Here is a 26,322-nt window from a genome sequence, read left to right as displayed (position 1 = left end):
TCCAACCAGCCCCCACTCTCCCCCTTCACCAGTCCCTTTACTCAGGCTGGGCATTTTGTTAATACAATTGAAGCAGGTGCCTTGCGATCTGACACAGAGACTTCACACCCATTCTACTTTCTCCATTGCAGTGAAAGTTACCCAGGAGATAGCAGCTCTGATCTTGTAGCCCCCTGAGCCTGCATGGAGCCCCGAGGGAATTTTGCAGACAGGTGCACCTCACCGGACATGTGCCACAGTGCAGGGGAGATCTCCCACGGACTCTGCTGGGGAGTTGGCCTAACGGGGAGGGCGCATTAGTCGGAAGCGTTGCCTTGGCTTATTATTTGTTCCCTCTCCAGCCTGCATGGGAGTTCTCATCAAGGATCTATTGTTATACACACACCTGTCTCCAAGCAGCGCCTGCTGCCAAGAAGGGGAGAGCAGGGGGGAATCTCCAATGAACAGGCAGGTGGAACATGTCTCAGCCTCAGCCTTTCCCCAGCACTTCACAGGTATTAGGTGTGTGTGTCTGTGGTGTGTGTGTGTGTGTGTGTGTGTGTCAAGAGCCCCATTTTACAGACGGGGAAGGGACCTGCCCGAAACTCCATCCCTGTCTCCTCCAGCTCCCTGTGGGCTCGATGGGAGCCACATCAGGCCCATCACTAAATCGGTGGCAGAGCTGAGCATGGAACCCAGGCTGCCTGTCTCGCACTCCAACTCCTCGGAGGGTTTTGCACTTGTGGGGAAGGGCGGGGCGGGTTTGTCTCTAGTTTGGCCTCGAGTGGGTGCCCCCTGCTAGAAACTCCAGAGAGATGATCCTGGCTGCTCTGGACGTGCAGAAACCCAGGGCTGAACTGCGGGGGAGGGGCGTCTGACCTGCCAAGGCTCCACCAAGCCAGAGAATCAGCTGGGTGCCCATGGGAGCAGCAGGTGCGATAGGCTCAGTATGTAGCCAGCCAGGTTAAAGGCAGCCAGGCAGGTCCAGCAGTCCAAAGGACAGTAATGGTACTAGCAGGCCAAGGGAGGTGGTGTGGCCAAATGGAAAGCGCACTGGACTGGGACTCAGGAGCCCTGCCTTCTAGTCCCAGCTCTGTCACTAGGCTGCTTGGCAACCTTGGCCAAGTCCCTTCTCCTCCCCGTGCCTCAGTTTCTCTATCTGTCCCAGGGGGCTAACCATTCCCTCCTCCTTTGTAAAGCCCAGGGATGGAGAGCCGATATTGTCCAGGTAGCAGCTCAGCACCAGCCTAGAACCTGCCACATCCCCACCCATATAGTCACTTAGGGTGTCATTTCTAGAGGTGTGAGCACCCACCATTCCCGTTGGCCCTGCTGGCGCTGGGGGCACTCGGCCAATCAAGCTTTGGGGTTCTAATAGATGTAGCATGTAGGCAGTGCACCCAGTGCAACAAATGCAGGCTGTAGAGTCCCCAGATCCTCTCTCCGGACCGCATCTGGGCCCCGTAAGGCCTCTGGCCACATGTGTCGCATCCCCAATTCTCCTTTCTCCTTGTTCATCCCCGATCGCAGCAGTGATTCAAGGGATGAGTGAGACAGGCGGGACGGGGCCGGCAAGGAAACGGAGATGCCAATTTCAGAGCGCTGGGAAGCTTTTGAGCGTGGCTCCGCTCTGCAGACTGCGTGACTGTGAAAATGACTTTGGGAGGAGGCTCCGTCCCCTCGTGAGCACACGCGCTTCCCTTGCCAGAGAGAAGGGGGGGTTCCACTACCAGCCCTGCAAACCCGGCCAGGAAGGTAAGAGGCGCCGGGCTCTCTCCGCGCCAGGAATAACGGCTCCACAGGCCAAATCCCGCCCTAGACACCAGTTCAGGCCCATTGCCTTCTGGCAATGATGCACGAGGAGGAAGAGACGCTGGCTGCCCCACTGCCTCTCGCCCCTGAGCTGGGCTGCTCTGGCAGGGCTAACAGGAGGAAAAGGGCGGGGGGAAAGCACCACACACTTGTTTTCACAACCTCAGGAAGCAGCACCAACTCTGACGCACTCTGGGTGCCACGCTGGGCACAGGGCCGGCTCCAGGGTTTTGGCCACCCCAAGCAGCCAAAAAAAAAAAAAAAAGCCGCGATCGTGATCTGCGGCGGCAATTCAGGGGGAGGTCCTTTGCTCCCAGCGGGAGTGAGGGACCATCCACCGAATTGCCGCCGAATACCTGGACGTGCCGCCCCTCTCCGGAGCGGCCGCCCCAAGCACCTACTTGCCAGGCTGGTGCCTGGAGCCAGTCCTGGCTGGGCAAGAGGGTCTCTGCATAAAGCGAATGGCCTTTCACAGCACAACTCACGTCAGCCAGCATGCGCCCACCAGCTCTTCCACTGAATCATTTCTGTTTGCAGTGCATCCAGGTCCCCCGCCCCCAGGTCACCAGCAGTGGTTTCAGCCCAGCCATTCTCACCAGCAGCTCTGTCCTGCCAGGGCAATGAGAGCGCAGGGGTCCCACTCCACAGGGTCGCTGCTAGAACTGCATGTGAATTTTTCAGTCAAACATTTTTAATTGAAAATTGTTGGTTGGTTGAAACCAAAACTGTTGTCGAAACAGGGTCGGCTCTGATGAACCTCCCACCTCAAAGAAATGGGGAAAGAGTTTTGACGTTGTTGAAATGTTTCAATTTGACATTTTCTAAACAGATAATCTGAGCTTTCCTGATTCAAAAATGACATTTTGTTCTGAATTTAGGCTTATTAGACAAAAAAGATAAAAGGAAAAAAAAGTTGAAATCAAACCAAAATGTCTCCATTCACCCAAATGGGAATTCTTTCGGGAGGGGATTGGTTTACAAATATTTTCAAGATTTGTACATTTTGTCCCAGTTTGAGACAGGGAGAATTACATTTGTTAGTCTCTAAGGTGCCATAAGTACTCCTGTTCTCTTTAAACTCTCAAAAATAACCTAGGGGTGGGAAGCCGCTTCCCCCAGCCCCCGTCGCTGGTGACGGCCCAGGGGTGGGTCTGATATCAGCCGGGGCACAAGGCCACCGAACGGCCAAGCCCATTTGACAGGGGCAAGTTTGCCCCGGGGAGGTAACTTGTGATTGGAAAGCCTGCGGGGATGCAGGAGGGCGACCCCATGGGCAGGCAGTCCCAGGCAGTGCCGTCTCTAGCACAGATCTCAGCGAGAACAGCGACCCTCTTGCTGATACCAGGCCAGCCAGCAGGTAGTGGGTGTCAATCCATTCCCATACCCACAGTGGGAGCAGTTGGTATCTCAGCAGGGCTGGCTTCAGGCACCAGCGTACGAAGCAGGTGCTTGGGGTGGCCAATGGAAAGGGGCGGCACGTCCGGCGCTTTGGCAGCAATTCGGCGGTGGGTTCCTCAATCCCTCTCAGAGGAAAGGACCTGCCGCCAAATTGCCACCAAAGAATGAAGAGGCGGCGGTAGAGCTGCCGCCAAGCGCGGCTTTTTTTTTTTTGCCATTTGGGGCGGCAAAAACGCTGGAGCCGGCCCTGTATCTCAGTGTGGGGCTAGCTATTGTTTTACTTAATCTCTCAGCACTTAGCAAATCGCATAAAACTAGACAGCTTCACACAGACAGACACACATGCCCGTCCCCACATCATCCGTGCTGCCACCTGCTGTGGGTCACTCCCTCCTCCAGCCCTCATTTAGATACAAACTCAGCAAGAGAACAGTTTCAAAATGTGCATCTCAGCACATAGCCATGCCCCTCTGCTAGCAATGCCCAGCTCCGCCCCAGAGCAGCCAGCAATGGAGTGACCGGGGCAGGGTGCAGGCCAGGAATCACCTGCCCCAGCTCCTCCAGGGAGTGTTTGCTAAGACGGGTCAGTGGACCCCAGAACTGCCTCCCTAGACATGGGGGTGGGCAGGGTGAGAGCTCCGAGTCTGGGGGGCAGTGGGCAAGGGGGCACCTCAGATGGCCAGTCCCCCTGGCAGCATGGGCCAGCAGACTGCTGGGCACTCAGTGAGCATCGTTTAAACCGGAGTTATCATCCCAACAGCCACACGGAGAAGAGGGAAAGTAGAGACAGAGCAGCGGCACATTGAGTCTAGCACTCTGCTGGCCCGGCTGCGCAGAATCCCCTCCATCCCACCCCCATCTCCTCACCCCAGCAGCCCAGCTAGCCCACCGTGGGAAGACGGCACCGGGAAGGGGTTTCAGAGAAGTTGGGAGCCATGATGCCATTGCCAGGCGAGAGGTGGGGATGCAGCATGGGTCTGGCAGAGAAGCGACTGCCCAGCGGATCAGCAAAGCAGTCCACAGATGGTCAGGGCGTCTGAGAGCTGAGGGGGTCATGCCATGCTGACACCCAGAGGCAGGCTGGTTGGGATGGAAGATCCCTCACATTTTCCCTTCCATTGCTGGCACCTGAATATTCACAGTACACTCACGTGGAGAACTCCTCCCCCGCCATTCAGAACAATGGAGAACTCTTCCCCCGCCATTCGGAACAATGGAGAACTCCCTCTCCCCCATCTCCCAGTTCAGAACAATAGGAGCTGAGCACTTTTGAAAGTCTGGCCCAGTCCAGCTTCTTTCCACCTCTGATCTCAAAGCCCTTCCCAAGGGGCAATAACAGCCATTCGGAGGACAGGGAGAGAGGTCACACACACAGCAAAGCAGGGCACGGCCCCGAAGAAAAGCATCCAGGAGTCCTTGCGCCAGCCATGCCCTGAGAAAGGGGGAAAGGTCCATGGGAACAGAGGTCTCAACCCTTTAGCTCTTAGGCATGGGTCACCAAGGCATACAGCTCCCCTATGCAGACCCTCAGCTGCAGGTGCAGAGGAAATATTCGTCACTGTCGGGATTGCTGGGGGAAGTTCTGAGGCCTTCTGCTCGTAATGGGCCCTTCTGGGGGCTGTGATGGGGGGTGCAAACCCAAATGCCTGGGACTCCTGAGCACGTGAGGGGCACCGCGCTCCCATCGGCACTTCCCATTCCGGTCTGTGCCTGCAAACTCTACCCCCAGAGAAGGGAGGCCGGACCCACAGCCCTGATGAAAATTCAGTCCTTGGGGAGGTGCCATTTTAACACAGCCAACGATTCATGGCCCAAGCACCTCCCATCGGCCACGATCCAGAACTCTGAGCATCGCCCCGAGCTTTGAGGAAATCAACTTCCAGCAGAAAATACACTAAAGTGGTCCCTATGCGGGGAAGAAGGGGGCATTTTAGAAAAGAAAGAAAACGGCCAACTACAGCGCATCTCCCGGAGCTGTCAGGAGCCAGCCGAGCAGCAAGGAGGAGGCAGACTCATCAGAGACTGGCAGCAAGGAACCAGGGACATGAGGGCAGGAAGGCAGGAGCTGTAAGTACTGTGCAGCGTAGGGGAGTGGAGTGCCGCTGCCTCGCTAAACTGGGCATAGACAGGCCACTTGATTTATGGAAATATATTAGGGGAGGGGGCCAGCAATATCTCCTTGATGTGACTTATCTGTTTTACTGAGAGCTCCCCCCCTTCCCCTCCCCAATCCTACATGTACTTAACCCTTGGCAACATACGGAGTGTGCAGGCAAATGTTTGCAAGGGATGCAGAGCAGACAGAGAAGCAAGTACCAATAAACAGCTGGTATCCCCTCCCCCTCTTCCCCAGTTCTGTCAACAGGATCTCAGACAGGGCGACCCCACAGACACCACCGGGCGGTGGATGCCTAGAAGAAACTGCACTGACGAACCAAAGACTCATCCCCTCCAGCCTGCCCGTCTCCAGAGAAAGGGCAGTTTTCTAGCTTCAATACAAGCCAGAGATTTCTTCCCACCCCCGAGATCCAGGCATTTTAAACCCCCCTGTAGGGCTGCTCCTGCACCAGCCTCTGCTTTGTAGTTAGTGTTAGATCAGTAGGCGGGAAATGCTGAAACACAATCAGAAATTCTCCTCTCGTTTCAAAGGCAAGTGCAGATCACGAGCAAGGAAATTCATGCAAAGATTAAAAGGAAAAAATAATTCGCCTCCCAGCTGCCTGCGTTGTCACTCAGTTAACTTCAGTTTCTCTCTTTAAATATATATATAGTGGTGAATGCTATTTTATGCTTAAATCCGGTAACAAGCTGCAGCCAAACCATGCTAGTGGGTGCCGCGAAAGCTTCACTAACACAGCTCTGCCAGTTCCCCTCAATCCCAACCCACAGCCCGCCCCCCCCACCCCCAGACCTGGTTCCCCCCCCCCCCCCCAGTTCTGCCTATGCGCCTCAACCCCACCCGCAGCTCCAGCTATCCCAACCCTGGGCTCTCCACAGCGGGGGAGGGGGGCTGAGGAGGCGAGCGGCGAGTTGGTGGCAGACCTGTTCTACTGATCTTGTCTCTCATAAAAATTGGTCCTTTTTGCTGCTTTTCTCTGGGCTGGGAGTTGTCCCAATGCTGCAAAGAGGGTGTTCCCAAAGATAGGTGCTTGCTTCTAACCCCAGAGGCAGTCAGTATGTCTGCTCTTCAAGTTTGATTGTCCTTGGTCTGGCTCCCATCCCCGCTCCAAGGATTGCAGCTATCTGGAGGTGCTTACCTTCCATTTCTTTTTCATTCACACCTCATTCATTCAACAGGGCAATTGATTACAAAGTAGGGGGAAGATCTCAGTCTTATTGTTCGCTTTAATTGAAAAATTCTTAATAAAGTTGTCACGGAGTATTGGGGGACTCAGGGCCCTGCACCCCCGGCTTCCTGCGATTCACCATGACTCTCAGCCAGCCAGTAAAGCAGAAGGTTTATTTGGATGACAGGAATACAGTCCAAGACAGGTCTTGCAGGCACAGACAACAGGGCCCCCCTCAGTTAGGTCCATCTGGGGGTCCCAGGGCATCCCAGCCCCCCTTGGGAGGTCAGAGCAATCTCTGCCTCCCAACCATCTCACCACCCAGCTTCCAAGACTCTCCCTTCAGCCACCCCTCCCACAGCCTTTGTTCAGTTTCCCGGGCCAAGGTGTCACCTGGCCTCCAACCCCTTCCTGGGTTCTCATGTTACACGCTCAGGTATTCGCCTTCGGGCAGACTCCCATCCCCCAATGCAGACTATCCTAGCCACACTCCCCTGTCAGCATTCACAGACCACAGTAAGAACAGTCCCAGTTCGTCACAAAAGTATCATTTCCCCCCCCCCCCTCCGCAAAACCTTCCTTTTCGGCCCACAGCTGTTTCGGCGGGGTGGCGCTGGGGAACGAGGGTTTGTTTCCGTGAGGTGGGCAGTGCTTGGGAGGTGTGTATTGTGTTTCAGCGGGGCCAGCGGGTTTCGGCCCTCAGTTGTTTTCTTTGGAGTAATATGGCCCTCGCCGCTTTCCGAGTTGTGCAGGCCTGGGCTAGGTTTTACTTAACACTCCAAATCACGACCAGAGTCTTTGGTTACGTCTTCACTACCCGCCGTATCGGTGGGTAGCAATCGTTTTATCCGGGATCGATAGATCGCGTCTTGTTAAGACGCGATCTATCGATCCCTGAACGCGCTCACCGTCGACTCCGGAACTCCACCAGAGCGAGCAGCGGTAGCGCAGTCGACGGGGGAACCGCGGCCATCAATTCCGCACCATCTGGACCCCAGGTAATTCGATCCAAGATACTTCGACTTCAGCTACGCTATTCGCGTATCTTGGATCGATCCCCCCCCAGTGTAGACCAGCCCTTTAACTGGACTTCACTGATGTCCAGCACCTTCCCTAGCTCCTTTCATTGCACTTGTGAATTTAGCACTGGCCAGCAAATCCCTTCCCCCCAACTCCACATCTTGCCTGCTTGACTGTGAAATGAAAACTGATTCACAGCTCTTCATACAGAAAGCTTGGTTAATCTGGAGCGAAGGCTGCAGGCTCAACCGGATTTCCTCCCTGTGGGATGGAGTTGCAGAGCTCCCTTTCCCCCAGGGCAGAATGAGGCAGCTTTGGTCAATAATAAGAGCGGTGAAGAGATATTAACAGCAGTTGTCAGAAGAGGAGTTTTGAACTCATAGTCTGCTGGCACCCAGCCCAGTGCACCTTCTCCTAGGCAACAGGGTATTTTGTGGGGGCAGGTTTCAGTCTCTCTCTCCCTGCACATGGCGCTGCAGCACCACCCCCAAAGTCCAATCACTGCTGCATTATTGGGGTTGGTTTGGAGCTGGCTCTAGATCTTGGCAGGAGCAAGTCCAGTGGCAGGAGGTGTGAGTGGAACTGACCACAGCTCTACCACCCCCTGCAAAGAGAGTGGTAAGAAAGGTGAAATGTCTAACATAGGCCATGGGGGCATCGGCGGAAATCTCAGAAACCACTTGACCAAAAATGTGCATCACAAACTCCATCCCGGCCCAGAACTAGCACCGTGGCTTCCAGACCCATCTGACTGTAGAGATGCATTTCACAGAACTTTCACAATTAGGGTTTGAACAGCCTTAACTATGAAGCGGCTACTCGCCACCTAGAGGCTGCTATTTGTATTACATCAACATGATAGGACTTGGCAAGCAAAGTAATTCTGCCCTTCTTGTCCAGCCCTGTTTAAGGAACCTACAGGCTGAAGCATGGGGGGAACAAGGGTTACCCAGCCCAGCTGAGAGGAGTTCTGTATGATCGCACAGCTCTTTGGGGCAGGGACCCGAAGAAAAGCAGGGACCGGGCCTTATTGCGCATCCTACAGGCATGGAGCCAGACAGATGTGTATTAATAAGCCTCTGGCCTGGTTCGCCAAGGAGCTGCGCACCTGCAGCTCCCGCTGGTCTCCGGAGCTGCTCTGGCACCCCCAGAACTCGACACTCGGACACAGCAGAGCCAGTAGCACCAACTGCCCACCTGCTCCCATTGAGAGCACTGGGGAATCCCTCCCCTGGCTGAGCTCTTTGGAAAATCTGGCCCACAGAGGGAAGGAACAAGCAGGTAATTTAGAGAGCAGTTAATTGCAGAGCTAACAGTGGCCTCATCTATATTACATTCAGCTTCAATGGGAGCCATTGGATGCTACAGGCCTGGCACAGCAGTTGCAAGCCACTGGGTTGCACTTGCCTGGCTGCTCCTGGGACGGATCGCTCCAGGCATGGACTGTTCCCAATGGATGGCTGGTCTCTTGGTAGCTGAGAGGGTTACTGGCCCCAACACCAGATGGGTGTGATTAGGTCTCCGACATGGACAGTAGCACAGCCACCAGCCTGATCCACGTCTGCCGAATCCAGGCCAGGATACAGGGAGAACGTGCAAGGACCCCAGGCAGGAATCTGGAAGTTACAGGGTGCATCGGTGTCCAGCATGGAACACCCAACCGCAGCCAAGTCCTGCCTCTGCTCGACCTTGGGGAGCCTACAGCCACTGTATCATTTTAATAGCCGGGAGCAGAGCCTGTGTTAGTCTTCTTGTGCCCTGGCTAATTAAGGCAGCACAGAATCTCCGTTTTGCAGCAGATCAGGACGTCTCAGAGCAACCAGGGATTAAAGATGTTGTTATATTTGTCAATACGCTAATTAAAAGAACAAGGAAATTATTGCACAGCTTTGCAAGTCTCCTACCCCTCCGTGCTGCCTGTGCCATCAGCTGCGACCCCTGCTGGGAGGCTGGGCACAACAGCTGCTCCCCCAAAAGAGGTGCCAGCATCATGCACATTAGTGATCTTGGCTTGATGCCAATGGGGTCTGCTCTCAGGCACTTTGGTGGGGATAGAAAGACACTGTGCAGCAAGAAACATCCCTATGCAAAGTGCTTCATTACGGTGAAGTTCGGCACAGCTGGTGGGCTGAGGGTGTGTTACCTTTTAGGAATGATAGAGTTAAAACCCCGCAACTGTTTTAAAAAAAAAAAAAGCAGGTGTTATATAGACCCAAAGCCTCCCCAGCAGGTTGCCAACTGGGATCAACCCTACAACCTCTCTCTCTAAATGCACAAGTCTTTACTGACTGAGCCAACTCCATGATGTGCCTTAAGCCCCTTTTGCATATTAATTAATATACTATAAGAAGTCCATGGCTTCATCGCATTTCACAGTTCATCCCTGTGCTACAAACCACAGCTCCGTGAAACTTTACAGCCCCAGGGACAGAGCTCAAGCTTGCCTGCTGCTGGAGCTCACAAGCCGGCCACCTGAGCTAAAGGAGAATCTCCATCAGCTATGGCAGTATGGGGCCTTTGACACATCGCTCCAATTCCATGTGTTATGGGGCAGCGGAGCACTCACACATGCTCACTCCACAGGTTCATTACAACCGAATCTTAGAGATGCAGTAACTAAATGACCGGCATTTCCCTTTTGAGTTCTAGGGTCATGCCCCAGGGCGGCTAATAACCAGGGACTGAGTAAGACAAGGGAGAGAGTTGTCAATGTTAAAGCCAGAAGCAATGACTGTGATGGGCCTGTTATGCAGCTGGGGGCAGGAGTCACTGGGTGAGAGTCTCTGGAAGTCGGACTAGATCATCAGAACAGTCCCTTCTGGCCTTAAAATCTATTAATCTGGTCTGATCTGCTATATAGCACAATCAATAAGATTTCACCCTGTAATTTCTGCTTTGAGAGAAAGAATGTCTGGCGGAGCCAGGGCAGAGCCTTTAGAAAGAGACTCCGAGAGATGGAGAATCTGCCACATTCCTTGGTAAAATGTTCCACTGGCTAACTCCACTCCCTGTGAATAAACAGCACCCGTTTCCAGCTCTCTGACTGGCTCCCGTTCCAGTGAGATGGGATTTACCCTAACATCTCATTTGTTGCTTTTATTGAAATTGGTCTGACCCTGGAAAAGACTCAGCTCCCCACAGCTGCAACCTGAAAAGCATTCCCACTTCGCCACCAGGTGCCGGGAGCGGGATCTCCCTGCTCCGCTCCTGTGTGGAAGCACATGCAGCTCCGTAGACAAGGACCCTGTTCTCAGCAGCACTGTACACCCTGGGACTCTGATCTATTCCAACATCCTCTCCACCCACAGGGCTGGAGCACCTGGGGGGGCCTGTAGAGCCACACAACTGCGCACACCCGCACCAACTAGATCAGCTGTAACAGTCCAGCTGGAGCAATGGGAACAGCTCCTTTCCAGCCCCAACAGAGAGGAGAGAAGCAGCACAGAGCTGTGGGACTGCAGGGCTCAGGAGAGCAGCTCCCGCCTGACCAGGGACTAAGTGCAGGGAGCCATGAACATGACAAGCCCCGCTCCCAGGGCTCAGAAGCTGCCCTCAGGATCCCGGGAGCAGCCTCAATGATCCCTGGCATGGTGGTGCACATGCTGTTCATGCACTTTACTGTCTTAGCTCCATGTGCAAAACAACAAACCATAAGGGAAGTAAATTAGGGGGATGCACCTTATTGGAATGCTTTGAACCCCCCACGGAAGGAGTGGCTGAGTCTGCCTGGACCTAGGCCCAGCTAACCAGCCTCCTGAGCCAGCAGCTCACATGGGAACCTGCTGTGCCCCTGATAGTGTGGCTGTGTTTTCCCAAACAACTTCTGGTTTGAATACAGAATCCTCCCTCTCCCACATGAGCCCCGTCAGGCTTCAGCCCAGCTGCGTGCTGGGCGTAGGGACCCTGGGCCTGAGCAACACGACTAGGCACGCTAGAATAGGTCTCACGCTCCCACTCACTGATTACCTGAGAGTTGTGGGGCTCTGAGCACCAGCCTGGGCTGGGGCTTCATCCCAGCAGAAGAGAGATCCAAGCCCAAGTCCACCTCTAAGGAGATGCTGGGCTGGATAGAACAGCCTGAGTGGATTTAACTCCAAAAGAAGGGGAAGGGGAGAATCAAAGCGGAGAGCCAGGCCCAGGGTGACCAGACAGCAAGTGTGAAAAATCAGAACAGGGGGTGGGGGTAATAGGAGCCTATATTAAAAAAAGACCCAAAAATTGGGATTGTCCCTATAAAATCGAGACATCTAGTTACCCTAGCCAGGCCCTTGTGCCCTACAGGGCGAAAGTCACCTTGACTCTTACAGTTTAACCCCCTCCCACCCAAATTAAATCCAACGTGGATTTTACCAAACTCTGGGAACCCCAACAATTAATGTTCTCCTGTGGGGCCGAGAAGCAACAGAACAAAACGTCAGTCTCAGAAGGGCACAGGGAGAGTCCCTGCACCAGGGCAAGCCCAAGCGACCAACCAGCCAAACCCAGAGTATGAGCTGGATGGGCAAACAGGAGCAAAAAAAAAAAAAATTACTTTTTGTAGTGACCCAGCCACTCCCAGTCTTTATTCAGGCCTAATTTGATGGTGTCAAGTTTGCAAATTAATTCCAGTTCTGCAGTTTCTCGTTGAAGTCTGTTTTTGAAGTTTTTTTGTTGAAGAATGGTCACTTTTAAGTCTGTTATTGAGTGTCCAGGGAGACTGAAGTGCTCTCCTACTGTTTTTTGAATATTACAATGATTTATGTCCATTTATTCTTTTGCGTAGAGACTGTCCGGTTTGGCCAATGTACATGGCAGAGGGGCATTGCTGGCATATGATGGCATATAACACGTTGGTAGATGTGTAGGTGAACGAGTCCCTGATGGTGTGGCTGATGTGATTAGGTCCTATGATGGTGTCCCTTGAATAGATATGTGAACGGGCTTTGTTGCAAAGGATAGGTTCCTGGGTTAGTGTTTCTGTTGTGTGGTTGCTGGTGAGTATTTGCTTCAGGTTGGGGAGCTATCTGTAAGCGAGGACTGGCCTGTCTCCCAAGGTCTGGGAGAGTGAGGGATCATCCTCCAGGATAGGTTGTAGATCCCTGATGGTGCACTGGTGAGGTTTTAGTTGGGGGCTGTAGGTGATGGTCAGTGCCCACATCCACCCTGATTGAATTGGGCTCGTTACACTACAAAAAGTAATTTTCCCTCTGTTGATATTCACCCCTTCTTGTCAGCTATTGGGAATGGGCCACATCCACCCTGACTGAATTGGCCTCGTTAACACTTGCCTCCCTACTTGGTAAGGCAACTCCCATCTTTTCATGTGCTGTATATTTATACCTACCTACTGTATTTTTTGCTCCATGCATCTGATGAAGTGAGTTATAGCCCACAAAAGCTTATGCCCAAATAAATTTGTTAGCCTCTAAGGTGCCACGAGGACTCCTCGCTGGTTTTGCTGATAGACTAACAGCACGGCTACCCCTCTGAAAGTTATACACAGGAGCCCATCGGTCCCCAGCACAAAAAGAGAAACTTGTCGCCTGCAGTTAATTTTTGACTTTATCCAAACCCAAGGGACTCTGAACCCCAGTGTTTTGCATCCAAAGGAAGTGTCCCATGAACCTTCAAACATGGAACCTACTCACCAGAAGTCCTGACACCCCAGTGAAACAGCAGCACACACACACAAACCCATGAGGTGGTAGTGTGGGCCCACTTAGTTTCTCACCAGGCCCTGCACCCTGGATATACAGGAGCAGGGGAGAATTTTTCACAGCCTCTGGCTAGTCAATTTAAGTTCCTGATTAGCAGATATATAGGGAATTTTTCACACCCTGGTTAAACACACACACATGCGCATGCTCAGGCAGGCTTTGAGAATTGGTTGCATTGCAGGAAATGGGGATGGGGTTAAGTGGAGCCCGTACAGGGTCTGTGACTAAGCTCTGGGGGAGCATGTGCCAGTGGAGCAACTCAGCTCAGTGCTCCCCCAGTGGCCCAGCTGGGCTGGCTGGAGCAAAAAGAAAGGGCCACATCCCTGCCCTAGCCCTGGCACTTTAGGGGTGGCCAAGGTGCACTGAGCTTGGGGCTGGCCACTGAACAGAAAAAAGCTCCCCACAGCCCCAGCACGGCTCTGTGAGATGCTGTATCAATAGTGGAGGAGCTTAACCATGGGCAAAGATCCAAAATATTCCCTTCAAAGGGATCTCCAGCAGGAGACAGGAAGTGACTAGAGTGAAACTTACTACAGGGGTAGGTTTCAGAGTAGCAGCCGTGTTAGTCTGTATCCGCAAAAAGAACAGGAGTACTTGTGGCACCTTAGAGACTAATAAATTTGTTAGTCTCTAAGGTGCCACAAGCACTCCTGTTCTTACTACAGGGGTAGTCGATTATTTTTTGTCAAGGTCTTGGTCAAGGTATAGTCAAGGTCCAGGCTCCAGAGAAAATAATAATAATAATAATAATAATAAGTAAATAAAAAGATTTTGAGTCCGGTCAAAAGTGTCTGGTGCTCTGGTTTTTCCCGCAGACCGCCTGTTGACTACCCCAGGACTAGGAGACGTGTTTCCAGGAGACTGTCCATACGGCCTCTCCAATCCCAATTGTAACTTGGTCCCAGACTAACAGTGAGAACACCACAGCCCCTCGGAGGGTTACGGACAGCTGGTATAATTACTGATACCCTCTCCCGACTTGGAGGCTGCCTTTTTCACATGAAGGTGACGTGTGCCAAAGGAAATGAAAACTCTGTCTGGCAAGTTGTTCATTAGGAAACGTATCCTGAGACGGGGCTCTTGGGACAGTGAAATTCCGACAGTGAAACTAGTTTAAGACCTTGTGGTGAGCAGCAATCAGCCACAGTGCAGGCAGGTTTAATTACTGTCACTGAACGAGGCTAAGGGAGTTCTGCAGCAGCTGTACCCCTCATAAAGGTCTCATGAATTTCTTAACTAGATCTACCCATTACAAGTCATAATTGTTACAATTACTGGCCCAGACCCTCTACCCCAGCCTACCCATGCACCTGTGCAGATTCTAACTGGACTCCATATGGGAGGGTGTAGGGACCGGGGCCCACACTGATCTCACAGCAGGGTCTGTGCCCCTGGCTTGATAATTCAGGTCCCTCTTCTGATTTCCCAAGCACTTGCAAGTTATCAGGAAATAGCCACCAAACACGCAGATAATAATTATCAGGCTAAAATTTATTCCCGTCGCATCACCTACACCACATGCTATCGTTTCTCTCCCTCTTCCCCCCCCCCCCCAATTGGACAACAAGCTTTCTAAACCTAAAGAACAAGACAGAATCGGCCCTTTCTGGGACACGTCTTCAGACCAGTAATTGCTGGGGCTAAAAAGCCAGGATTCGTGACCAGCTTCTGTGCAGCCCTCATTGCTACGCAGACACTCACAAGTAACATACAATCCAAACCAAGACCCACACCAGCCTGAACCCAGCACTTCTGCCTGCCTGTAAAGAGAGCCACAGACACCCCCCTCTTCCCACAATTTCACTAGCTCCCTCCACAGCTATGGAAATATTCCTTTCAGGTGATGGGCCCTGAGTCATCATCAAATAGAAAGAGGCCAGCCGCCCAGGGGTGTCTTAAAAGAAACTCTGGCCACATCGCCACTTGAAACAGCTCCCGCTCCATCCCGTGACACTCAGTGCAGGGGCTGGGCGAGACAACCTCTCCAGGTCCCTTCCAGCCCTACATGTCTAGGATTCTACGATTTCAGAGATGGCATAACAAAGAGCAACTATTATTTTTGCTCCTCTGTAGTGTAAACAGGATGCCTAATGAGGACTTGTGGGATGCGGCTAATCGCTCCAGATCACGGGCAACACACTTCAGGCTCAGCGCCTTCATCTCACACTTACCAATACATTCTGCACCCACAGATATTTCAGAGTTTTTCTACCTATTGACAGTCTCCCCTAGTCTCCTATGGGAACAGGAGAACACCCTGCACTGGAAATTCCTGCTTTGCTGTGTATTTTTCTAATCTTACTGTTTACTCGCCCTCTCAAAAGCACATATTTTTACCCTGGATTTTACTCTTTTTCAGGTATTTAAATATCGAAAAACCCAAGAGCTCAGCCCATGCAGAAAGAATGTGTGTGTGTTCTCTCAGGTATGCAGCTGGGCTGAGGACAGATAACATAGTGCATCTATTAAGATCTTACAGGTGTTAGCCACTTTCATCTAGGTGCTAAGATGTGCTCTGCTCATTAAGGAGCATGCTTCCCGTGCTCAGGACAGAACGCTTGCTGCATAAAGCAAAGATGATCTATTTGCTCAGCTGTTTAAAGACAATAATACCTCCTACCTGAACTGCCAACACACAGAGCTTCTCCCATGCAAAGCTGGGCTTAACAGAGTGCTCGACACCCTTTAAACCCGGCTCTCCAGGCCAGCACAAGAACGTTCAGCAAGGGTATTAATTGCACAGGCGCTGCATAATAATTAGCCTCTGAATCTAGGGCCTCCCGTCAGATGACAATAGAGAACTGGATGCACTGACTCAATAGACTGGGCAAAGCACATGGTTCTGCAATAAATCAAGCAGTGGCATTGCCCCTTCTGTCATTGCCCCCCCCCCCCAGAGCTCAGTTTATCACAGCCCCCCCCCACACACACACCATACAGGCCCATGTTTACAGGGGTCCTTAAACTAGGGAAGGAGACAAATCTTCCCCCCTAAAAACCACCCCCAATATAAATGTAGTGTCAGCACCAGGGGGGGACCAGATGCCCATGGTGGAGGGAGGAAGACTAGGTGCATGGGGGTAACGGGGGAGACCGGGAGCAGGAAAACCTGGGGGGAAGAGGGAAATGGGATAGGGGTCCCTGGGGCACAGGGAGGTCCAGGGAAGGAGTAAGAGGAGAGGGGCGTGGGACACCCAGTGGGGAAGGGGATGTAGGAGCCCCTGGGAAGAAGGAAGACATCCCTGGGGGCAGTGGGGGGCAGGGCCCCAGGGAGAGGGAAGGGGTCCCTCGGACGCAGTGGAGGGCATGGCCCCAGGGAGAGGGAAAGGGTCTCCGGGGCGCAGGACGCAGTGGGGGGCAGGGCCCCAGGGAGAGGGAAGGGGTCTCCAGGGCACAGGGCGAAGTGAGGGGCAGGGCCCCAGGGAGAGGGAAGGGGTCTCCGGGGCGCAGGACGCAGTGGGGGGCAGGGCCCCAGGGAGAGGGAAGGGGTCTCGGGGACGCAGGGGGGAGGGCAGAGCCCCAGGGAGAGGGAAGGGGTCTCGGGGACGCAGGACGAAGGGGGCGGGCAGAGCCCCAGGGAGAGGGAAGGGGTTTCCGGGGCGCAGGACGCAGTGGAGGGCAGGGGTCCCTGCTCTGCCAGGCCGGGATTACTCACAGCGCCCGCAGCTTGACCCACATCTTCTTGCTGGGGGCGGACTTGAGCTCCAGCGGGGACGGGCAGCCCTCGGGGGACTCCAGCAGGTCCCGGTCCAGCTGCGGGGGGCTCCGCGGAGCGTCCATCTCCTGCTCCCTCTGCAGCGCGGGGGAGAGAGACCGTGAGAGCCGGCGGGCAGCTGCCACCCCACCGCCCCGGCTCCCCGTGCGTGCCCCGGCTCCCCCCGCGCCCGGAGCCGCTGGCCCCTGCTTCCTGCGGCCAGTTACCCGAGTCGGTGGGCGCGTCCTGCGCTCAGCCCTGGCGACCCCGCCGCCCCTGCTGCCAGGTGCCTGCGCAAGGGCCGGGGAGCCGGAGAAGCAGCGCCCGGAATGTGCGCACAGCGGAGCAGCCTGGCTCAGCCAGGCGCCGCCGGTCCCGCCCGCTTGCCAGATAATGGCCTCTCTCCGGAGCGCCTGGGCGAGCCCACCCCCTCTGCCAGCGCTCCCGGCCGGGAGGGGCTCCCCGCCCCAATCCGGGCAGCTGGGAGCGCCTCCCCCCGCCAAGGTACCGGCGGAGACGCAGCTCGCTCAGCCTCTTGCACCGCCGCGGGGGCTGGCCGGGCAGGACATCCCCGGTCCCGGCCCCGCGAACGCGAGCTCCGGCTGCGCCTTCCCTGCCAACCGCTGTTCCGCCAGGGACTGCAGGCGCCTGGCGTTTGGAGATGAAGCTAAAATGGCATCCGGTGGGTGCCAAGGTACCGGGGCCCCTCTGTAGATGGACCCTGGCACGGAGGAGGGAGACAAGAAAAGCTCGTTTAAACCCGAACCTGCTGCATTATTAACCAGGCGATTCTGCTGCCTGGACAGCGCTGGCTCCTCGACCCCGGCCCCTCCCTGACTTCCCGGATTCCCAGAGGAAATTAGGGAGGCTGTAACTTTAAATAAGTGGGACCCCGCGAATGGTGCAGAGCCGGAGGGTGGCTGGGCTTCCCCCTCCTTCTCGGATCGCGGCCGCACCGCCAGGGCAGGGGTTGGGGCAGGTGCGCTCCGTGCGTCTCCCCGGAGAGCTGGGGTCAGCCCGCACATGGAATGAGTGCGGAGGCCTCCGCCTGTTGCTAGGGGAAGCTGAGCCCCGCCACAGCTCTAGTCTGCAGAGGAGTCCCGAACCCAGTTCCCCCCAGGTTTTAACCTCAGCTGTTAACCCGTCTCCACCGCTGGCTTAACGGAGCTGAGGAACACCTCTTTCTGCGGTGTAGACATAGCCTGCAAGAGAGACCAACTCAGATGAGCCTCTTCCCCCTCCCCCCCCCATACCATGGCCTCAGCTCTCCAAGAGAGGATCTGTGGGGTATTTGCACGGGCTCAGGAAGATACTGGCCCCTTCCAGCCAGGCTGAGGGACTGCTCTGAAAAAAAAGGGTAAGATGCCAGAAGACCCCTCTCCGCCCAAATAGGGCAGCAGGACATCCCCTGGCTTTTGATCAGCCAGTGGGCGATGGGAAGGGCTACAGGCTGGGAAAGCTCCTCCATGGGAAGAGAGGCTGGGAAGATGGGGCCTGTTTGGTTTAGAGAGGGGGCAAATAACACCGCAAATGACTGGGGAGGGGTTAGAGGAGGTGAATTGCACCCACCCTCATAAAGACAAGAGGGTGCTGGGTGAAGTGGAAAGGCACAAAACTTACACCCAGCAAAAGGAAATGCTCTTGATCAAAACACAAAGTAGCCTGCGGAACTCACTGCCACAGGGGGCATTGAGGCCAAGAGTTTAGCAGCATTCAGGACCAGGCTGGTCACTGATAGGGATAATCCCATCTTCTGCACTTACATTAGCTAGGGGGTGATTTACACTAGACAGTCACACACTTGGCACTTTGTGCAGGCCAAACTGCAACCCTAAGTGCCCCTCAGGGCCAGCTGGCAAGGGGGTTACAAGAATAGCCTCATTCTGGTATGTACAATCTGGGGCATGTGAGGTCTTAAAGCCAGGGGCACCCTGGGCATTAGCATTGTTGTGAAATGCATGTACAGAGACTATGTCAGGAGTTATGTATGTATGCTAATAATATGGTCTTAAAGTCTGTATGGAGGCAGAGTTGACAAACAGGATTCTGCCGGACAGAGGATGTTTATTCACCTGTCTCTGTCAGCCCACGTGTAAATTAAGATTGTGAGTTAACACAATACAGCATCATTTAAATGCAAAGTCGGGAGGGGGGGGGGCTTGAAGGCAGCACACCAGACTACGGGGTCATCCTGCCTCCCTGAGGCACAAACACTGAACTTTGGAGACTGTCAGGAAAAGGCAAGGGAGGCTCCCCTTAGTCCTGCACCAAGCAAGTCATCAGGCAGCCCGATGACACTCATGATTACAGAGTCTCAGCCAGGCTTGGCTGCAAGGACACCAGCGAGATGAACGCGTAACCTGGTGCACTCACTAGTGCTCACGTCTCCCCCTTTGAGAGACGAGTTAGTGTGAAAACGATCACACGGTTATCTCATTGCGGTGGTGCGACACCAGGAGCTGCTCCTGCACTGAATCAAAAGGCTGGGGTGTGACTGTTCCACTTGGGGATAGCAGAGCTGGTGTTTTGGGAGTGCTCAGCAGAGAGGGGGCTGGACACTACAGGGGAACAGGGACTGGGGGCCACCTACTGTTAACCTGCACTGCAAACAGGGGCTGGCGTAGCCCAGAGGCGGTTGTTTGGTGGCTGATGGTGTGGCCAGTGGTGTCAGGGAGCTGACATCCAGTTTAGCACAAGCAAGTCTGCCTCCTGCTGGGGCCTGGGCAGGGGCAGGGGCGGGGGGAGGTAACAAGGGTGACTCAGCCTTAGGTACCACAAGAACCATCACACAAGCTCACGGCACACACCAGGAGCTCCTTGCACCCTCCCATTTCCCCCCGCCAGCTCCCTGGGTGCCACCCTCCCATATGGACTCCCCCCTGCAAGTGAGTGCCTCTATCCTCCCCTCCTCCCATACCAGGGTACCCCATTCCATGGCACAGTCTCTGTGTGTGCCCCCATTCCTTTCTTTGTCCCCCCTCCTGTTTCCCCCCCCCACCAGGTCCTCTACTCTCCCCGCCAGGGGTTCGATTCCCCTCACTCTATGCCAACATCTTCCATTCTCTGCCCCAGGCCAGGGGCTCTGTGTGCACCCTCTTCTCCCCATTTCCTCCTGCCCCCCATTCTAGGAGCTCTGTGTGCCCCACTCCCCCATACCAGGGTCCCCCAGAGTGTTAACTTGTTAAAACTCTACTTGGTGGATGAGCAGTGCTGAGGTGGGGTATTGTTATGCTGACAGGTGTTAAAAGGTGTCATCCACCTGATGTATAGACACTTGCAGAGGTGCTGGAAGCTGTGGCTGTAATAAGCAGATGGCTGGGGCTCCAAGGTGTCCCCCATTTTTCCCCCTTTCAATTTTCCCCCAGATCATTGGGGTTCTGCCCACTGATGCCTGGAATGGTCCCTGGAATGCTGAAATTAATCAAATGAGGCATTCAAATGTTATCACATTACAGACAAACACAGAAATGCCATTGAGGGAAGTGTAAAGCCTTCACAATCTCAGCTAAAGAAAAGGCACATGTCCTCCTGCATCTGCGCACAAGCCAACCTCTCACTAATGGGGCTAGGAGGAAAATTATTCCAGAATTGTTCACTTCAGGGTCTTTTGTACCTTCCTCTGCAGCATCTGATGCTGGGCGCTGCCGGAGACGGGATCCTGGACTAGATGAAGCCTGGGGCTGATCCCATCGGGCAGTTCCCATGCTGCACTTTGCTCCCTACAGGGGACGTGAGTGCATTTCCAGTTGCTTCTGGGATGGTGTTTTCCTTCAGCTATGTCATGCCATGTGTGTATTTGCTCTTTCTGGTTTCCCTTTCACATTTTCTCAGGAGCAGCAGCATTCTGTCAGGGAGTCCTAGCGTGAAACATTAGAAATGGAAAATTCCCCATTGCAAAACAGTGGTGTGTGTCACACCGCTGAAGCAATTAGTCTAGTGCGGGGCTAATTAGCTGACACTGGAGGAGGCCCCGTGCCCAGTGGAGTTCTAGCCATGGGCTGAACAGGGCTCCACGAGGACTTTGAATTGTCTTTTCTGGAATGGCTGGTTCAGGGGATTTGGTGTCTGTGAATGAGTTTTTGGGGATTCAACCCCAGTGCAAGCTCTCTCCATGCCCCAGCCCAGCCAAGCCAATGGGGGAGTGCAGAGTTCAGCCTTTGGCCTCTCCGTCACAGCCCCTTTATGCTGCTCGGGTGGCACTAAGGGGCGGTAGAGCTGGCAGATCTGGCCACCTGGTGATTCCCCGTGCAGTGTAAGGACTTGACACCGCCCTCGTGCATGGAGCAGGACACAGTCCAGGGGCAGGAGGCGTGGCTAGAGCATGGCTATGCTCCGGCTACCGGTAGCTGTTGGATCAGCCCCTGGATGTTAGGCAGTTGGGAGGAAGTCAGAGCAGCCCTGAGAACAGGCCAGAACAGAAGAGGAGCTAAGAAGTCACCTTTCTCTGTCCTCCCCTGCCCTGCATGCCTGCCTGGAGCAGAGGTGGATCAGGGTTCTCAGGTGGCATAGAGAATCCTATCTAGGCACCTGGCTAGTGGGTCATACTCACATACTCTGCTTCACACTGATGGCCAGTTTTTTGGGTTGGGAAGGAATTTTCCCCAGGTCAGATTGGCAGCAACCTTGCAGGAGGCAGCGGGGCAGGGGTGTTCATCTTCCTCTGCAGCATAGGGTATGGATCACTTGCTGGGATCAGCTGGGCACATCTTACCTAATCAATGACAGGTTTCAGAGTAGCAGCCGTGTTAGTCTGTATCCGCAAAAAGAACAGGAGTACTTCTTTGGATGTAGCCCACGAAAGCTTATGCTCTAATAAATTTGTTTGTCTCTAAGGTGCCACAAGTACTCCTGTTCTTCTTACCTAATCAATTTCCTGCCATTCATGACACCTCGGTCTCTCCTGTTCTCTGCCTATGGCACATCAGGAATGACTGTGAATTGCAATGAATAGTCACTGGGCCATAGAGTGACCAGACAGCAAGTGTGAAAAATTGGGATGAGGGTGGGGCGTAATAGGAACCTATATAAGAAAAAGACCCAAAAATTGGGACTGTCCCTATAAAATGGAGACATCTGGTCACCCTACTGGGCCAAAGAAGGAGAGAAGGACTCTGCAGTCTGGGGGTTAGGGCCCTCACCTAGAACGTGGGACACCCAGACTTAGGACCCTGCTCCAATCCCTACTCATCTGATGCAAAGTGAAAGAGCGTCAACAGGAGAGACTGAGGCAGCCCTACACCAGACTATCCCCTTAGCCCAGGCTAAGCCATTCTCCTGCCACCTCATATCTGGGGGTTGGGGAGGAATTGAATCGGGGTCTCCCACAGCTCAGGTAAATGCCCTAATCACCAAGTGAAAGGTCCCATCCACCAGTGTTCTGTCAATCTGCCCCTCCTCCACTTTTGTCAAATGCCCGAAACCAAATGGAAGAATTCCAGGGACCTGAAGAAGGGCCCCGTGTAGTCTGAAAGCTGGTCCCTTCCACACCAGGAGTTGGTTCAGTAAAGATATTACCTTAGCTACTTCATCTCTCTCATAATCCTGGGACCAACACAACTACACACCAACACTGCAAACAACATCAACATGAAACACTGCGAGTCCAGTCGACACACAATGTTGAGCTTTGAACCAAATCGACATTTTTTGACTTTTCAACTAGCTGAAATTTTTTAAAAAACGTTGATTTTGGTTCAGCCTGGACGAGCCGCCCCTGGAATCGCCAGAGAACCAAAACATCTGTTCTCCACCCAGTTCGATTAAGAAGGGAGGTTGTTATTTTCCTGCCTGCTGCAGCTGTTTCCTCAGAGCTGGCTCCTAACCCATCCTTCAAACCTTGCGCCTCCCCTCACTGGCAAAGCTGGTTTCTAATGGAGCTTGAAATTAGCACGGTCACTTCCATCTTATGCAGGGATATTATTAGTGGTGTCAGTCTGCTCTGTCAATGTCTCCTCCCTCAGCTGGCTATGCAGAAGCAGAGCACAAAATATTGTCGGTCCTCGGACTACAACGGCGATTTTTCTCTTATGTGTGGACAGAGTTTAAGAACGATATTCAGATTGCCGTAGTGACCAGGAAACAGGGCCGGCTCTAACTTTTTTGCTGCCCCAAGCAGCAAAAAAAAGTGCCGTCCCCCCGAGCCCCCGCCAAGCGCCGCGCCGCGCCACCCCCCCCCAGCGCCGCCCCCCCGCCGAGTGCCGCGCCGCCGGAGCCTGCCCCCCCCAGCCGATCGCCGCCAGAACACACCCCCCCCCCCAGCGCCGCGCCCCACGCCACCCCCCCGCCGAGCGCCGCGCCACCGGAACCCCGTCCCGAGCGCCGCGCCGCCGGAGCCCACCCCCCCCGCCGAGCGCCGCGCCGCCGGAGCCCCCCCCCCCGCGGAATGCCGCACCGCGCTCCCCCCGCCGCCCCTTACCAGGTGCCACCCCAAGCATGTGCTTGGTTGCCTGGTGCCTGGAGCCGGTCCTGCCAGGAAAATGCCTCCCATGGGGCAAGCCTCAGTTACCATGTGCTTAGATGACATGCTGGACACGGGACAGATCCCAGCCCGGCTCAGACAGCCTCAGCCTGAAGGGTATTGGGCTTCAGACAATGAGCTATGTGCACACGCAGGAAACAAAGGCAAAACACAGTGACCGCCAGAGCTAAAGTGCTCTGCACATGAGACCGGAACCCAGGCAAGGAAGTGTCCATCCTGCAGGTCCCAAGGAAAATCCAAGCTTCCACATGAGGAAAGGACCCTGCCCTGCATGGATGCCCTTTCTGCTGAGGGACAGGGATAGTGGCAGCTGGGCACAGCCCCAGGGAACACAGGAGGGGGTGCCCATCTGCCAGTCCCATGCAACGGGGGTTCCACTGGAAAAGGAGGGAAGCACAGCTTTCAACTCACGGCTATACATGTGCTCTAGTGGGTTTGGCTGCGGAGGACTCGCTGGCCCTCTGTGAGGCAATGCTGCCCGGGGGGAGCACGGCATGTTGGTGCTCTGGGCTCTGCTCCAGCTCCCCATGCAGCTCCAGACCCACTTCAAGGCCTTGGCTGGTGCCCATGTTTCAAGGTACAGTGGGCAGCCTGGGTGAGAGGAGGATCACTGCTGCAGACAGAGCATAGGGGGTGGGGGGTGTTTTCAGGCTCTGAGTCGTGGAATGCCCCTGCCGCCAGGGATCAGAATGGGACCCTGCTTCAAAGCACAGTGGCAGACGCATCTCATTGTGCCAGCTAGATGCAGACTGTGGCATGGCTCCCTGCTGGCTGAGCAAAGGCACCTGGGAGAGCAGCAAGAGCAGCGCAGCACTGGGAAGGGGGGTGTAAATGATGCTGTTCAATGTGTGCACATGGGGTGCAATCCATCCCGGTGTCGTGGGCCATTTCTGCCAGGCTGACGGGTGACTTAGAACAGTCCCGCTGCCCCTCCACATGGGGGTGAGACTGATTTGTGGTGCCCGCAGACTCCAGCGCTGCCTAGAATAGGTTTAACATGTGCCTTGGTACCCGTCTGGGAGAGCCCCGGGTGGTGGTGATGTGTCAAAAGCACCAAGTTGACTTAGAAGCACAAGTCCTGTTGCCTTGTCCACCTGGAACTCCCCCCGTCAAGCTGTCCTGCCGTGACTCAAGAGCGTGCATACAAATCTCAGGACAGGCTGTTAGGAAGCAGGGCAAAACCCCAAACTGACTGAGTGCTATACTGAGATTTCTCCAACCAGTCATTAAGTATTAATTCCTCAGGCACTGTACCGGCCTTAACTTTGAGTCATAGACAGTCCCCCAGGGTACTCCCATGTATCTCACCACTCAGGTGAGCATCCCTTTGTGACAGATGGTCCCTTACACCAGGGATCACAGCAATAGTCAGGTTTCAGAGTAGCAGCCGTGTTAGTCTGTATCCGCAAAAAGAACAGGAGTACTTGTTAGTCTCTAAGGTGCCACAAGTACTCCTGTTCTTTCTTTGAGCAATAGTCAGGTTACTTCCAATCCCAAAGGACCAGCCACTTACCCCAGGTCAATGGTGTGACGTTATCTGATTAAAATATGACCATGTAGATCATTGTTGTGACCACTGTTATATAATTGCAACAAACCTTGCACAAAGTATGTGAAATAAGGTGTCTATGGAAAAGTTATGATTATGCTATTTGTATGCATATATCATTTTGGTATCTGAAGTTATGAATATTAACTATGTACCTGTATTTCAAACGTTCGCTCCTGTGGTAACACCCACAAAGTATTTAGCCTGCACATCTTGAAGGGACTATTCAAGTTAAATGGCTCATCAAGGAATTCAACTCACAATAGACCATGGAAGATGCCCATCCACACCTGATGGACTTTCATGTGAACATTCCTACTACAGCAGGGGTTCTCAAGACAAAGGGTTTGTCTACACTGGCAATTTACAGTACTGCAACTGTCTCACTCAAGGGTGTGAAAAAACACCCCCCTGAGCACAGCAAGTTTCAGCGCTGTAAAGCACCAGTGTAAACAGTGCACCAGCGCTGGGAGCTACGCCCCTGGTGGAGGTGGGTTTTTTAGAGCTCTGGGAGAGCTCTCTTCCAGTGCTGCGCTGTGACCACACAAGCCATGTTAAAGCGCTGGCACAGCAGCGCTTTAGCATTGTCAGTGTAGACAAGCCCAAATGTTTTGGTGGCATCAGAGTGTGGCCACCAACTCTTGCTGTCTTGCACTTTTTCCTAAAATAATTAATTAGCTTTAGGAAAAACAAATAAATATGCACATACCCATGTCCAAGTCATTGTCATTTATTTATTGCTAGCTAGTAAGTCTGTTGTGAAAAGTGATAACATACAAGTATCACTTTTCACAGCAGACTTACTCTGCCCCGGCAAGCCTGGGGACAAATTAAGCCCTGGATGGGGGGCCAAGGAAGGCAGTGGAGGGCTAGAGCCACCAGAGTCTGGGGCCTGCTGCTGCACAGCTGGAGCCCGGGACTGGAACCTGAAGCCCTGCACCGCTCCCACCACCCCAGAGCTGAACCCCAAAGCCTGAGCCCCACTGCCCCTGGGAAGGTGGAGAACTGTTCCTCCAGCATTGTGCCCCAGGTATCTCCAGAGGGGGGCAGGCCCTAACCCCTGCCGGCGGTCCCAGTGACCAACACCAAGGCAGGACATCCAGGATCAACAGGGAGGGGGAGTGGCTGCTACTTTGCTCCCCTCACAGCCCAGGAGACTGTGGCCGCAAGAAAAGTCCCTGGTGCACACATGCGAGAAACGCTGAACTGGCGTATGGGTAATGGCCTCTACTATGATTAAGCAAAGAATGTATGGACATGTGACTTGCCCATGTGACTCCAAACACCATCTTGTTACCTGTAATTTTCCACAAACTAGAGCAATGGGTTTCCCTTCATTTGGCTATAAAAGGCCCTGGAAACATCTCCATTTTGCCTCTTTCCTGCTCAGACCTTTGGACTATGGACTT

At 54.0% G+C, this 26,322-nt stretch overlaps 1 protein-coding gene across 7 annotated transcripts in view; it reads right to left on the bottom strand.

The window, feature by feature from the left end:
• PDE1B (phosphodiesterase 1B) overlaps nt 1-17,770 on the bottom strand; it is a 147,745-nt gene extending 129,975 nt beyond the window's left edge. For 2 of the 7 annotated variants that reach the window (XM_042858929.2, XM_065576065.1), the window contains exons 1-2: nt 17,395-17,522; nt 16,848-16,984 (exon numbers count right to left, since the gene is read on the bottom strand). In XM_042858929.2, the coding sequence (XP_042714863.1) occupies nt 16,848-16,972 (125 nt within the window). In that variant the 5' untranslated portion in view covers nt 16,973-16,984; nt 17,395-17,522. Of the gene's footprint in view, nt 1-16,847; nt 16,985-17,113; nt 17,329-17,394; nt 17,523-17,652 lie in introns of those variants that run through there. The other 5 variants (XM_042858930.2, XM_065576064.1, XM_065576063.1 and 2 more) reach the window with 5 other exon arrangements.
• Between the last annotated feature and the right edge of the window lie 8,552 nt (nt 17,771-26,322).

The sequence above is a fragment of the Chrysemys picta genome, chromosome 22, assembly GCF_011386835.1.
Source record: "Chrysemys picta bellii isolate R12L10 chromosome 22, ASM1138683v2, whole genome shotgun sequence".
Classification (NCBI taxonomy): Eukaryota; Metazoa; Chordata; order Testudines; family Emydidae; genus Chrysemys; species Chrysemys picta.
The sequence above is the reverse complement of the archived record's forward strand: the minus strand, read 5'-3'. Positions and strand labels throughout refer to the sequence as shown.